Source organism: Lissotriton helveticus, chromosome 2_2 (assembly GCF_964261635.1).
Source record: "Lissotriton helveticus chromosome 2_2, aLisHel1.1, whole genome shotgun sequence".
NCBI lineage: Eukaryota > Metazoa > Chordata > Amphibia > Caudata > Salamandridae > Lissotriton > Lissotriton helveticus.
Window position 1 is genome coordinate 80,216,018 of NC_136060.1, and position 14,633 is coordinate 80,230,650.

Genomic DNA, 14,633 nt, shown 5'->3' on the forward strand with positions numbered 1-14,633 from the left:
TTCATTGTTGAGCTCGTAGCCCAGGAACAACACTGTGTACTCTGCAATGTGAGATTTTGCAAAGTTAAATTTGTAACCAATATCTGCAAAATTGCAAATGATGCGGTCTACTCAGCACAGATGCGGCCATAATTCGCTGTCTGTGAGATAGATGTCATCCACATACGAACATGCATCTGTGTCGATCCCCTCCAAGAGAGAGATAACGCGAGCGGCAAATACACCTGGACTGTTCTTATAGCCCATAGCCAAACAGTGAAAATGGCGCTGTTTGCCACCACAGGTAAAAGCTGTCCATTAACTACTAAGTGGGGACAGATTGTGGGCAAAAAAACCATTGGATATGTCAAGTGTGGTTTTGAACCGTTTACGCACGAGACTATCCACAAGAGCAGAACTGTGAGTATTCTGCACCGCGCACATACGACAATGTGAGTTTAAGTGGCGGTAATCCTATACCAAACGGTACAAACCATCTGGCTTGGTCACAGTAAAAAAGGGGGTTATTCATCGGAGACACAGAAGTTTCATTAACACCTTGATTTTTCATTTGTTCAAGGATTTCCGCAACGGAAGCTTTTGCTTCTCGCCGCATGGGGCATTGGGGTTAAGGCTGTGGCAGTGACCGCAAAGGAATCTCATGTCGAGGGGAAAATTTGTCCCACCCACAGTGAGTACGGTACAAAGCCGGTGCAAAATGCAGCGCCTGCTCTTTCCTCACTGTGTGCGCGAAACTAGGGAGGATTACCTCCTTCCCTTGGGGAGCAGCTAATACAAAAGGTGGGGGCCAGTCGACCTCTTCCAGCAAAATATAATAGGTAGTAGTTAGATTTTCCCAAAATACCCCTTTCATGGTACGTTCTATGTTGCCTTCAATTACAAGAACAATTTCAAAAAACATGTCAGGGGGAGCCATTCAAGTGTCTGCTGTCTCAAGCACAACAAAGGTATCAGTCGCTGTCACCTTCAGTAGTGGACGCAGGGCCTCTAGCACTACGGTAATCTCTGCCGCGCCGTCCAAAAGTGTCAGCGCCCATGTCTGATTCCGAGCTGCGTTCTCACTATCTGTGGAATATCTCGCTGTTACAGCAGCAACTTTCTTCTTTTAAAACTGGGGTCTTTGTCGCTGTGACTTATCTTGCTTGGCTTTTCCGTCAGCCTTGCAAGGCTGCTTACGGCTCTGTTGGGCACCTCAACCTCTGCCGCCGCCTCCTCCACCAGTGGTTGAGACCGATGTTTCCTGCAAAGAGCGAGGAGAACGTTGTTCAGGAACCTGAAATCTATCAGGTGACTTAATAGTACTGCGGTCGCGCAACTCATATGTACGCTCAGCAGAGGCAGGTGTAGGTGAAGCAGGACGGGACCCCTGTTTCTGTTGCTGCTTCCCCTGTTTTTTGTTCTTACTCAAATTTTGTTTCTGAACTTTCGGTCGGTCATCCTTATCAGACGACGCGTGTTAAGCCTTTTGCTAAACAAACAAACACAGCAGCAAACTCAACACCCAAACAATTACGGCCAACGGTCTTATAAGCCTCCTTTAAAATTTTCGGTAACTGACGGGGTTTGTCGGCGTCGGGTACATTGCGCAAAGTATTAGACACCTGGAAACTAACTGAATCCCCCTTGATATCTGCAAGGACGAGATCGCGTACCATGTCAAACACTCCCACGAGTCGCATTCCCAACTCGACAGCCGACTCCGGCCCGTGTTTATCCTGAACACGTTTAATGATGGAGGGTAGGACAGCCATTGACGGGGTGCCGAAGCACCTAGTATAGACTGCCGCAAAAATACTCCAGACACAGCATCTACCGCAGGAAACGTGACCCATGAGGAAAACAACTCAAACGGCTACACTGCGTCAGCTGATACAACAAAAACAACTGCCTGCCCCTCTAATGAAATTAGGTAATTCTGCAATTGATTCCGCACAGCCAAGCGACTGTGTGCTGGGATATCAACTGCAGCCATAATGACAGTGATAAAGAAGTACAATGCAATATACATAAAGGCACAACTGGGTAGTAATTCAATAGAAACCCGTTTTTAAAATATCAAGCTTGAAAAGACCTAAGTAACGATAGGTAGGTTTTATCCGTCACTACTGTCAACCGGAAACAATAGTGAGGGGGTCGTCCACTGATATAAACACTACTCAATGTCATGGAACGTTAGGGGTCTGAAGAACACCAAAAAAAGACGACAAGTCCTCAATTATGTTGTTCGACACAACATAGACATTGTGTTTATGCAGGAGACCCACCTCTCTGGCTCAGACTCTTCCTCTGTCGCTAAGAGCTGGGGTTCCCACAGATATTTCTCTAACTACAGCCGGTACGCTAGAGGGGTTGCCATATTAATCCACAAACATGTCCCCTTTGTATTGCAAAAGACCTTGACGGATGTTGAGGGTCGCACTTTGATCGTTATGGGTACCCTTCTGGGACACAAGATTTCCTCCATTGGGGTTTATGGTCCAAATACAGACTCCCCTGCCTTCTTCTATGACCTGCAGATGCGGCTCCTCCCGCTTGACCCGGGATTGTTGATTATGGGGGGCGATTTCAACTTACTGTTAAATACGGCCAGAGAAAGCACTTCCACGTACCCTGCTCTCAAACCCCGCTCCCGTCAAGCCCTTCACGACATATGCACTCACTTCTCCTTGATAGATATTGAGTCCAAACTACATCCACAACTCCCGGATTTCACCCACTATTCAGGGTTTCACAACACATGGACCAGAATAGATTATTGGTAAGTCTCCCCGGGGGTGGCGGGTTGGGTTGGTTGGCTACTTACTCTTCCCCGTACACTGTCGGACCACTCACCGGTCATACTCAAGCTCAATGTTCCCAGACCGGGTGGTTACGTACGACAGTGGCGTTTTCCTAGCAAGGCATTATTAGATCCGTTTTTTTAATGAGAAAGTTGGACAATCCATTGAGGACTACTTTGAAATCAATGCTGGTTCGGTAGACACCTGGGCGGTCCTTTGGGAAGGGTTCAAGGTCTACATCAGAGGCGTATGTATCGCTAAACATGTGGGAGTACTTTGTGATTTGCACTCCACTCTGAACCCCATTGAAACTGACATTGCTGCCCTGGACCGAGAACTATTGGTTAATGCATCAAGTGCACGCAAAGCCCGTCGCCTCGCACTGATGCTCGAATTTAGAGAAACATCAGACCGTGAGTTACTGTTCCTTAATAAACAGATTGCCGCCCGTCGTTATGGTGAAGGCGAACGTCCAGGCAGTGTTGGCTCAAACTCTAGGCCCCCCTCGCGACTCCTCTTACATCACAGAACTCATTGGCCTGCATGACACTTTGCTTCATTCCACCCCAGATATCTGTGACTCCTTTCTTTCATACTGCAAGGCTTTGTATACATACAGAATTACCAGGGATCTGAGGGATCAAGAGAAATACCTTGCTGAGATTGCTATGGACTATCTAGAAAAATACATGCAGGAATTTTTGGCTGTTCCCATCACCAAGGACAGCATAGTCAAAGCCATCAATGCATTGCGAGGCTCCTCCGCTCCGGGCCTTGACGGCTTCTCCGCCGAGTTTTATAAAGCATATAGAGAAATCTTGGTCCCGTGTCTGCTAGAGGTGTATGCTGAGGCACTAGAGGTGGGCCTACTTCCTCCCGCATTCAGAGAAGCGGTCATTATTCTCCTCCCCAAGCCTGCCAAAGACCCTAAAATGTGTAGCTCCTATAGACCACTGTCTCTACTGAACCTCGATTACAAAATACTTGCTAAAGTTATAGCAATTCGTTTGTCCTTATTAATGGAATTCATCATCTCACCGGCACAATCGGGTTTTGTGCCTCACCAGTCCACTTCCCTCAATTTGAGGACATTGTTCACTGTCCTACATCGGCTCGACCCCGCCACGCCAGCTGCCGCCATTCTCCTAGATGCAGAGAAAGCATTTGAATCCCTTGAGTGGCCCTTTTTTCTGCCCATCATGAGACGTATGGGTATGCCGGAGTGCTTTGTCTCCACAGTGGCTTTACTATACACCGAGTCAACAGCTAGACTGCGTCTGAACGGTACTAATTCCGCCCCTTAACCTTGTCCCGGGGCACGCGGCAAGGATGCCCCTTATCCCCACTGCTTTTTAGGGCTCGGGCCTAGCGTACACTGCGCAGCAGTGTCGCGCAGCCCAGAGTCCTATTCCCGGTGTGTTGAAATTGGACCTTGAAATTCCACACGCTTGTGCGTGTGGATTTCTAAGGTCCAATGTCATTGGCCTTCGGGTGCTTGCTGTTTTTAAACAGAACTCGCCATAGGCGGTCGCGTAGCTCAGCCTATGGCCTATTGGTGTCTGTTACGCGCACCAGAGGCCATATGTTTTGAATTACCTCGGCTTGACAGCCGCGATAATTCAAAACATATGCTGGCAGTGGCGAGCGCGCACGCACCACTGGCCGTTTCTTTTTTCTTCTTTTTTTTTTTACAAAAGTCGGGCAGCTCATGTTTCCGTCTTAGGGGCACACACTTATAACTGAGAAGAGGTGCTCTCCTGACCCTCTGGTCTCAGCAGCAGAGCAAACCGTGCCCGGTGGAGAGGGAGGGATGTGAAGCTGGCCACAGGGTGTACAGTTCACCTCATCCTGAGTATCGCAACCAAAAATCACGGGGCCCCTGCAGAATGTGACGACGGGCTGCGGAGTCTCCCAACTCTCACAGATATTCACTGGCATTGGGCATAACGGGAGCCCCATGAAGGATTACCTCCATGTCACGCCCAGCCCACCCTCGGAAAGGCTGGTAGCGCTCAATTCGCTCGAAGGTTTGCCTACAACTAAACAGACTCAATATAAAGGCGTCCATCGGCCTGTAACAGATCCGTTTGTAAAGGCGAACAACAATAACCGGCACGTCCGTTTTCATTTTCGTTGTGTCTGTCACTGTACCACCACCCACCAACACTATAGATCTGACCAAAAAGCACTTCACTTTACTAAAAGAAATGCTGTACGTACACACATCCTCTCAGAGGCTCACGTGTTCTGTAGAATATTGTAGGTTATATGGGGAGAAATTATTTATTTGGGGGTTATGCTTAAGACGCGATTTACTTTGCAGTTATGTTTAAGACGATGAGATGCCTACTCTCAAGAGGCTGTATATCTAGTCATTTTAAGGTGAGACTAGAATATACATTCAACAGTTGTGCTATGTCATATTTCGCACTTTTTTGGGACTCCTGAGTTTTGGCTTATTTAACACAGTATGTGAACAGATAACGTGGGTACAGATGTTTATAATGCACATTTTAATAATCATTGCCACTCATACACAAGTTTCCAATTTTAAATGACTATAATACATGCCAGACATATGTTTTCTAACATAACTTTTTATTAACAAGGTTCTATATTGTGACACGTATTTCGATGTACAGTGTATGCAAACACCACCCACGCGTTTGTGTGCTAGGGTGTTTGAGCACAACGTACTTCCACAAAAGTACACATTATTTCATCAAGCATTTTCGTCTTTTACCCATGGACGAGCTGCACAATAGAAGACCATGCCAATCTAGAGAGCTGTGTCTGCCCCCAGATGCATCGAGCTATTTCTAAGTTTGTTAGGACGAAGGTCTGTTATGGGATTCCTAGTAGCTGGCATCACTTCCTGCACATGCAGTGGACGGGTTGATAGAGAAACGTTCGTCTGCATGTTATTTCTCATAGTCTGCATGTTATTTCTCATAGTAAGAGGGGGATTCATACATGTTCTACTACACAGAATACACATTTTTCAAAACCTCTCTTGAAAGGCACAGAACCGCAGGGTGCAGAAGAAAAAAAACAATCTAGTATTAAGAACTTTAAAACCCTTAGCAGAATTTACTTGGAAAGGAAATATAAAACATATATCCCATGGGCTTTCTTATGACACAATCAACTTTAAAACAGTTTTAAGGTAAAGAATAATTGACGGATCGCCAACGCCGTTTCCTAATTAAAGAGTATGGGGAGGAGATGTACCGCTGCGCGTGTGTACAAGCGAGGATGCACCTTCGGTGTTGTTTCTCGGACAAGCGTCGCTTCTGCTGGACCCCTTATCCCCGATGCCACTATGCGTTACTGCCTCTGCGCTTTGGATTCAAGTCCACAGCACCATGCATTCCCTTCCAGCGTGATAAACAAATGTCGCGTTAGTCCGTGATTGATGTCCCGTGCAAGGAAAGTAAGCCAGGGCAGGAAGCAATAAAACTCAATCAAAGCAGTAAAATCGTTTTTCAGGAGTCAAAGAGAGGCAGGCTTGTGTCTGTGTTTTGGGAAAGTAAATGGGAATGAAAATAGCACATTTGCACCATCACACACTGTATATTGTCGGACAGGTGCACTGATTATCATTTTTTATTTTTTTTTTACAACATATACAGTACATATTGCGCCATTAAATTATGTTTCCTACTCAGTCCGACTGTTGGTTATATGGAAAGATTAAATTATTCCTCCATAGAGAATGAAAAATGGTACACTCTGTCTCTGTATCCTGTAAGGCATGTTAAACGATTGCACTTTTGGTTCATGTTTCCCACGACAGGTCTTTGCAATACCTATGGATGTGGTGTAATAATAAACATCTCCGGTCCAGCTGTTGGACAAGTTCTTAAAAAGATTTGATTTGGATTGCACCTCTTTTGCAAATACGTCTGTCTCTCTTGATGTGTGATTAAGAAAACCAATGGAGTAGCGGTGATAATGTTTCAGCAAATCATGTTATATCACATTGGAAACAAGACATCTTGGTCATTACGAATTTAGAATCCTACTGGTGGGAGTTTAACGAACGTACATTTTCTGAGGACAAGGAAAATCGCTGCGAGTAAATAATCTTAGAAAACGTGTCTGGGAAGCAAACAAGTAATTCGGCGTTATTATAACCAAATGTCAACAACTACACGGAATACTACTAAAATACAAATCTGAGAAAACCATATGCCTGAACTTTTTTTCCCAAATGCAGCTTTGGTTTATACTTATCAGTTTAGAAAAATGGTGTAGATTGATTGGGTATGATAGCTGCGTTTTTTATTGGGTGAATTAAGTTTACTAATTTCCAATTTAATTTGCGTCATGCTGTTCATACACGTTTTAAGTGAGCTAGGCAGTGGGTTGTGTTATGGAGCTTGCATACCAAGAATAACGACGGAGCAGGGTAGGCCACACAAATTTATTTAGATTATTCCGCTTACATTTTCCTCTCTGTGGACAAGTGACAGCTGGTAAAGCAAAACCTCATTTTGATAGTAACGACACCTGATAAAACAAGAAATGAGCTAAGCGTGTTTTGTCATTTGTGTCTTGAAGTTTCGAGCAGGGACATCACGTATTTCGGGGTGCATGCTACTGTTACAAATGTCTTGCACTTACAATAGAGATGGTATTTTCCTTCTACATACATAAACCATTTATAGGTATGACTTTATAACACAGAAAGGTAGTGGACAGCTCGAAACAAGAGGTAATGTGTTGTGTAGTTCTGCATCAGGCGCAAGTATTAATTTCTTGCCCTACATGAGAGCAACATTATGTACAACTGAGCATTAAAAACTGTAATTTCGTAATCGGCAGAGAGGCTATCTCAGTGAGAGGGTTGTGGATTTGAAAACAAGTATAGACATCCTTATGTGAACAGAGACAGCTTTGTGCATAACATCAGTTAATAATGTGCAGCAAATTGTATCAACATATTTCAGTAAATTATGCTTATTCGTGTTTAAAAATGAAACAACTTGGCCCAAAAATTCATATGTGTCAGTCAATTGCACCTGAACAGTGGTACTCCCGGAGACAACAAATAAATAGAAGTGTTATAACGCTGTCACGTGGGCGATACTAAAGCATTTGTTATCAGGAAGTAAATTAGCGAGGTAGAGAAACATTTACAGGGTGGGGGAGGGGAATAGTTGGCATTTTAGGGAATGGTAACAGGTATTTTAATTCAATTTGCCCATTGTGCTAAGCTAATGAAAAACAAAGTATGCTGCCCTTCTCTGTACTATCACACCCGGTCAATGTCCACCACGTTGGTAAATACATTTGTGAAAGGATGATTTTCGAGGCTGTCCACACACCATAATAACTTAGTAGCTGCCGTCCAGAAAAGTGGACAATACAAATGCACCACATCAAGGAACACGCGTTTGATAATATATTGCATGTAATGTGATACAAGGATATTTCACTTTGGAGGGGGCGGCGAGACGCCGCCAGTTCAAGCTGTTAATTTCTAAATGGAACCTCGAGAGTGAAATATATACCTCCATATATCACTTCTCTTCCGAGTCTGGTGTCAAGGTGTGATTCATCTGTATTTTCGATTTACTAGTGTCATGTGTCAAGCCAGCAGTAAGTACTCTTGACAGAAATCCCATGGTGGAATACGAGGTTTCCCTTTAAACAATATGCATGTCTGTGTACGTGGCCTGTAAGTGCAATCTGTGGGGTCCTGCATTTGCAAATGAAAAGAGACATACATGCGCGGCAGAGACCAATGACAGAAATATCACCATTAATGCCAGGGCAGGATAACATCGTGAAATAGGATTTAAACATTGATTTAAAGATTAGGTTAATTTAAAGAGAATAATGACGAACACGTTTAGTGAAACTTTAAAAACACGCAGTGGTGAAACTAGCTACACGTTTTGCCCCGAAAAATGTTCAATTGTCACAGGGTTGGGGGCAGTATTAGCTTTGGAGTGTGACCACAAACACATTTCATAACAACCCATTCTTTCCTCAAGAGCAATTGCTGAAACACTACCGGGCCTACGCACACTAACTTACCAAGTGAGAGGGTGTCAAGGTGAAAGGAGGATCAGCAAGTTTATGTCCTGCCAGACAGACCATGCGGTTTACTGCCTGACATGTCCCTGCCAATTAAAATACATCGGCAGCACAATCAATTCTGTAAAATTAAGGGTTTTAGAGCACATGAGAGCGATCATGAATAAGGATTTCACCTACCCTGTCGCTCGACATTTTGCGATTAAGCATAACAGCAACAGAGACCTTCTGAGGTTCTTCTGTTTAGATTGTGTCCCGGAAAGCCCAAGGGGAGGGAATAGACTCCTGACTCTTAGGAGACTCGAATCTCGTTACATTATCGATCTGGAAACGAAAGCACCGTGGGGGTCTCAATATGGGGGAGGAGATGGCAACTCACCTAGGATGATACATTCTCTTTCTGTTAAAACTGAGAAATTTATGAAATTGATGATGATTTTTGGAATGAGATAACTTTTGGAATGATGTAAAATGAAACTATCAATAATACACAAAAATGTAAAAAATGTAAAAAAAATAAAATAAAATAAAAAAATGTTGAAAAGTTGTGGTGGGTGGAGGGTATTTATGTCTGTGAGGTTTCAACCATGCAGCAGCTTGATTTAAATAATTGGCATGGAGGGTGTTCTCTGAGAGGGATGAAGTATGTGTGAATACACGCAGCCGTTGAAAGGCTGCGATCGCCGATCCACGGCAAGATGGAACCCCAAATAGGTTTAAATATAACTTATGTCATGGTCTGTTGATCGTGACTGTCATTATGACAATGATACATCTAGTTCACACTTCTGAGCCCAATCGAGAGAACACACCTCAAAACACATAACATATGAGGGAGTTGTCCCGCGACTACAAGTTTGCCGATACACGGTGAAATGTCTTGTAAATGTAAGCACTGTAAGAAATTGTGTTTAAACTGTACATTTGAAAGTAGGCATTGAAGCCGTTTTAGACACTCCAAGATGGCGCTACTTTACTGTGGCCGTGAATAGTCCATCTTCTATGTTTGTGACCAATTTTGGTATTTTAAAAAATGGAGCTGCGTTCCTCACTGTTGAACCACTGACGAAGGGACGCTGTCCCGAAACGCGTTTGCTTGATTAAAACTTTTTGCTGAATTACTTGAGCCCGGGGGTGCTGTGTCTTTGTTCCCGGCCCGGCTGGGTATGGGTAAAGAGGACTGGAGCCATAATATATATATATATATATATATATATATATATATATATATATATATATATATATATATATATATATATATATATATATATATTACATTTACCTTACCATATACTTTCCTTGCGTTGTAAAGGCATGCATGGTAAACGCATTGCGTTGTAAAGGCACTGTGTGGTAAATGATGCAGGGTAGATGCATGCATTGTTCCTTCGTACACCCTGCAGTAACTCTCATGACAAGGTCGAAGTCCCACTCCTCGCTCTCTGTGTTGCTCAATGCACCACCTGAAGTCTTTAAGTGGATACATTTGGTTTTAGTTTCACATTTCCGATGAAACCGTTTAATGACCACAGTGTCAAACAGTAAAGTCTGCGTTGTCTACACACAAAGAAGAGACCTCTGCGGATATGTGGTTGCATAACTTGTTTTCTTAGCTTGGGTATTTAAACGTCTGTCTGGCCGGCATTGCAGAGTTGGGATTTTGATCAAATTAGCAAAATCCAACAAGCAGTCACTTAGATTGGATTATGGTAAAGCAACATTAGTTGTGGCATTTGTGGGTAAAATGAGGAGGGGTGGTAAAATGAGGAGGGGGTGGTAAAATGAGGAGGAGGCGCCGAACTTGGAAAAGAGATTTCTGTTTTATACTGTTACGGGAAACTTGTATAAACCCTTGCTCTGGAAATTAAGTAATGGATTTCAAGGAACTTATATCTCACTTTCGGACTTTCGTAATGCACGGACTTAACAGGTGAGGTCGCGGAGGTTCAACCCAGTCTGAGATATTGGCTTGATGAGGAAGGGGGTCACCCAGGGCTTTCGAGGAAAACCCATGTCATACTCTCACTTCGGGTGGAGGGAAAACATCCACACCGTACACTAAAACGAAATACACAGAGAAGGGTCCAAACCACAAACAGAGCAGATAACACATGAATTGCAAAAGGGAACAAAACAAGGTAATGGGGCAACAGTGAGGGCGATCCCATGCTTACGTGCTGTGTGATGCTCTGAGGGACTCTATCTGTCGCTGGCGTTGCTGCTGTAAGCTGGTAAGTGGGGGCAGCGGGCCGCCCCCCTTATCGTTGCGGAAAAGCCAACTCATGTTCTTATGGAAGCGCGTGCAGAGCTTAAACTGCGCTATCCACTGTCACCCTATCTCCATGTCAACACCATCCGGGGCACGCCTGACCGTGACGTTTTAGCGTCCTCCCACCCAAACCTTAGAATGAAACCATATTTTACTCAAACACAAAAGAAGGACTCCTATATGTTGGCTGCTAAGGCGCTGAAACAGAAGAAGGACTGCGGAGCTGCGTTGTCAAATAATTGTGTAAGAACTTTGTCTTCGCTAAAACAGTCCCGATTTTACAGCTTTATCAATGTATTTTTACTTATGAAAACAAACTAGTATGTTCTCAGCAATATACTCCACACACCAACTCACGCGAAACACTATTAAAACCCGTATTGTTAAAAGTGCGAATTAATTAGCAATAATCTAGCTATTACTGTGATAGAAAATAGGACTAATTTTACTTCAACCCTGCACAGAATGACAGCACTCCTTAGCAGAGAATTACAGAAGAGCCAGTAAGAACGTACATAAAATGCCATTTTTAAAGCCAGTAGCATGCCTGTTAATTAAATTGCTTTCTTATAACAACTGCTAACTATCCCTGCTTTGCAAAACATAAAAAGATACCTCCCACCGTTTTCAGTCGACCCTCTGTAAAAACCGGGACATGAGCCTAAATTCCTGAAATCTGCCTGTACTGCTGAAAACCCGGGATTGTCCGGGCAACTCCGGGACACCTGGTCACCCTATATGCTTCGAGCATGACTAGACTGTGACACTTCACAGTAATAGCTAGATTATTGCAAATTACTTCACACTTATACAATACGGGAATTAATAGTGTTTCAAAAGTAGCTTGCTACTGCAGACTGCCGTGTTTTGCCTGACCGGGAGAGGGCCATTACTCCTCCCCCCAAGCCCACGTGCGTTCTGTTTTGATAAGCTGACAAGCGAGTCGTGCACTGTGCGCGCTCTGAATTCAGCTGCCGCGCGCACGCATTGAAAAGATGTACGTCCAGGGTTTCGGCGGGTAGTGATGATGTAATCGCTGCGCGCAGCTCTGTGTCCTGCAGGTGCTGGGCCAGGGCAGACGGACTGACATCTGAAAGAGGGGGGTGTTCTCCCTAAGTGCTTTAGCTGCGTTGTAGCGCGTCCGCTGTATGAGTTCACAGAGGGTGGCGCGCGCTCTGGAGCAGCCGGCGCGAGGCACCCCTTGGCAGCCGAAGGAACATCCGCCTGTCCTGTTGCACGCTTCCTGCTGCAGGTAACGTGGGTCCGTGTGAATAGAACGCCACACACACCCCTTTTTGGCCGCAGGGGAGGTCCAAGAGCGGGTCTGGGTCCACTTCGATCTCTGCGTGCGATACAGTTTGTCCCGAAGTGTTCAGAGCCCCCCAAGATCGCCGGTCAACTTATGGCAATGTTGATATCGGATACACAGCCACTGGTGAAACGCAGATCCTTACTGAATATCCAATCCAGCCAGTGCATTTAACGGACACCGTATTTCTGCTGTTTCAGTCTCAGGCCTTTAACTGGGGCGGGTACTGACTTTGAAACGGGACCCTACCCAGCCCTCTCTATTCAGATCCTTAAGTCTACTGCAGGCGAAACATTGATCGGTTTCTCAACAATGACTGTAAAACCTTCAAGGCAATCGGCGGTAGGAGTTAATAAAATATCAATGGGAACTGATCCTGAATACAATGTGGGAACTGTGATCGTGAGTACAACGTGGGTGGGGTCACAGACCTAGGTAACGTCATATAACATCTAATACACACACCTTATGTGAAAAATAAACTCAAGTTAAACTAAACAATCGAAAATGCAGTGATTTTATAGTAAAGCTCAGTTGATAAATGCAAACCAGTATTTTAAATGCTTAATCTGAAGTGCCATTCAGTCAGTCTCCTGTACTGTGAAACCTAAGCAGGGCAGACAGCTAAACACGTTTTTCTGCCAGAGTTTCTGCTTGCAAGAAAGAAATGCAAATGTAGGCAGCGAGTTAATTATGCAAATGTAATGGGTAATATGCAAATGTAAAGGATGTTTGGAAGCTGGTAATTGCTTTGATCAAATCATTTAAAGCTTTGTGATGACAAAGATGTATTCTTTTTGAGCGGTAGTGAAGAGAGTTAACCGAGCTGAGTAGTGCATCCTTTTAATTAATTGTAATTGTATTTATTTATCGCTTACTATCCCTGACTAGGTGGTGAAGGGACAGTTATGTAAAAAATGGTATGGCATATAATCTGGGTATTGCTAAAACCTGTATTTTAGAAGCACCATTTTATCGTATACCTTTTTGCACATTTTGGAGCAGTCTATCTCATACTGTGTGTAATGCAAGTTTAAAATAATGACTTGCATTTTCAGGGTTTTCTGCTACATGCTGTGTGACCTTGTAGCATTAAAAATACACAAGCCACTATTCTCCACTGCACTAACCAAGTACCAATTCATTGGCTCTCTGGTTACACCCAGACCCTGCAGTGCATCGACTAATAAAGGTTTCATAACGTGCTACAGTGCATTGCCCACGAGTAACATCTTTTATAATTATTTTTTTCATTTAATCTGTGCATTATTTTATAGGTTCTTACCTGATGGCGAAAGACCAATAAAACATACAGAATGTTTGTTTTTTAGCCACACCTTTTACCCCGTCCCCATACTCACTGACCCCATCGCATGCAGTATCACAGTTCCCATACTTTTTTTTAATGCACTTTGAACCCTGATACAGACACTCCAGGTGCCTGTGTAGTGCCACTGATTTGAATCCTGATTGGTGTCCTGGGGGATAGTAGTATTTATAGTGCTGTGAACTCCTGGTCTTTGGCAGAAACCACCGTGAATTTGTTAGCCATTAGTTTTAAAACATTTTTCACATGCAGTATAACACGGGCTGCTGCAAAACATGCAAAAAAACTTTGCATTTAAGTACTTCCAGTGCTTAAAAGTTAGATTTTTAGAACTATGCAATTAGATTGTACCTAGTACAAACATTTCTTGATGGGTGTCCATTAAAAGGGGGCATTTGAGAACTGGTAACACACTTAAATGACCTTTTATAAGATACATTATCACCATGCTTCTTCAGATTATTATGTCAATTAAAGCTAGCAGCCTTCAGGTTTGCTAATTAATCAATTACTCATATTAACATTTTCTCAGACAGCAGAGCACTTTGGAGAAGGCCTTTTTCTTCTTTTGCTCTCTGTCTCTTTTCTCTCTCTGAACAGTGCAGGAGACCCACCTCCTTGCCTTTCATCCCAAGGTAATTCGAGCTCGACATTAATTGTTTAGGGACAGTGTTATTTTTTTAGCAAAAAGTATGGAACTGTTTTGGTAACCTATATAAAAACAGTTTTTATACTTTTTGGTTGTAGCACGTCCATACAGAAGAGGTGATTCAGATGAGCAGCACAGGATGGGTGGGCAAGAAGGAAAAGAGAAAATGGTAGCACTGGCTGAAACTGAAATCTCTAAAGCACCTTAAAACCGTATAAAAATACATCTAAGAGAAATCCCTGCCAGGTGTACCC

General features: G+C 43.7%; 2 protein-coding genes across 6 annotated transcripts in view; one reads left to right on the plus strand and one right to left on the minus strand.

The window, feature by feature from the left end:
• Positions 1 to 11,261, minus strand: part of VPS37A (VPS37A subunit of ESCRT-I) — a 310,413-nt gene extending 299,152 nt beyond the window's left edge. The window contains exon 1 of one of the 2 annotated variants that reach the window (XM_078678128.1): positions 11,000 to 11,261. In XM_078678128.1, the coding sequence (XP_078534254.1) occupies positions 11,000 to 11,109 (110 nt within the window). In that variant the 5' untranslated portion in view covers positions 11,110 to 11,261. The remainder of the gene's footprint in view (positions 1 to 10,999) is intronic. The other variant, XM_078678129.1, reaches the window with a different exon arrangement.
• Positions 11,262 to 12,083: 822 nt separating this feature from the next.
• Positions 12,084 to 14,633, plus strand: part of CNOT7 (CCR4-NOT transcription complex subunit 7) — a 354,347-nt gene continuing 351,797 nt past the window's right edge. Inside the window, exon 1 of one of the 4 annotated variants that reach the window (XM_078678131.1) lies at positions 12,084 to 12,805. The gene's annotated coding sequence lies outside the window, so the exon portion shown is untranslated. The remainder of the gene's footprint in view (positions 12,806 to 14,633) is intronic. The other 3 variants (XM_078678130.1, XM_078678132.1, XM_078678134.1) reach the window with 3 other exon arrangements.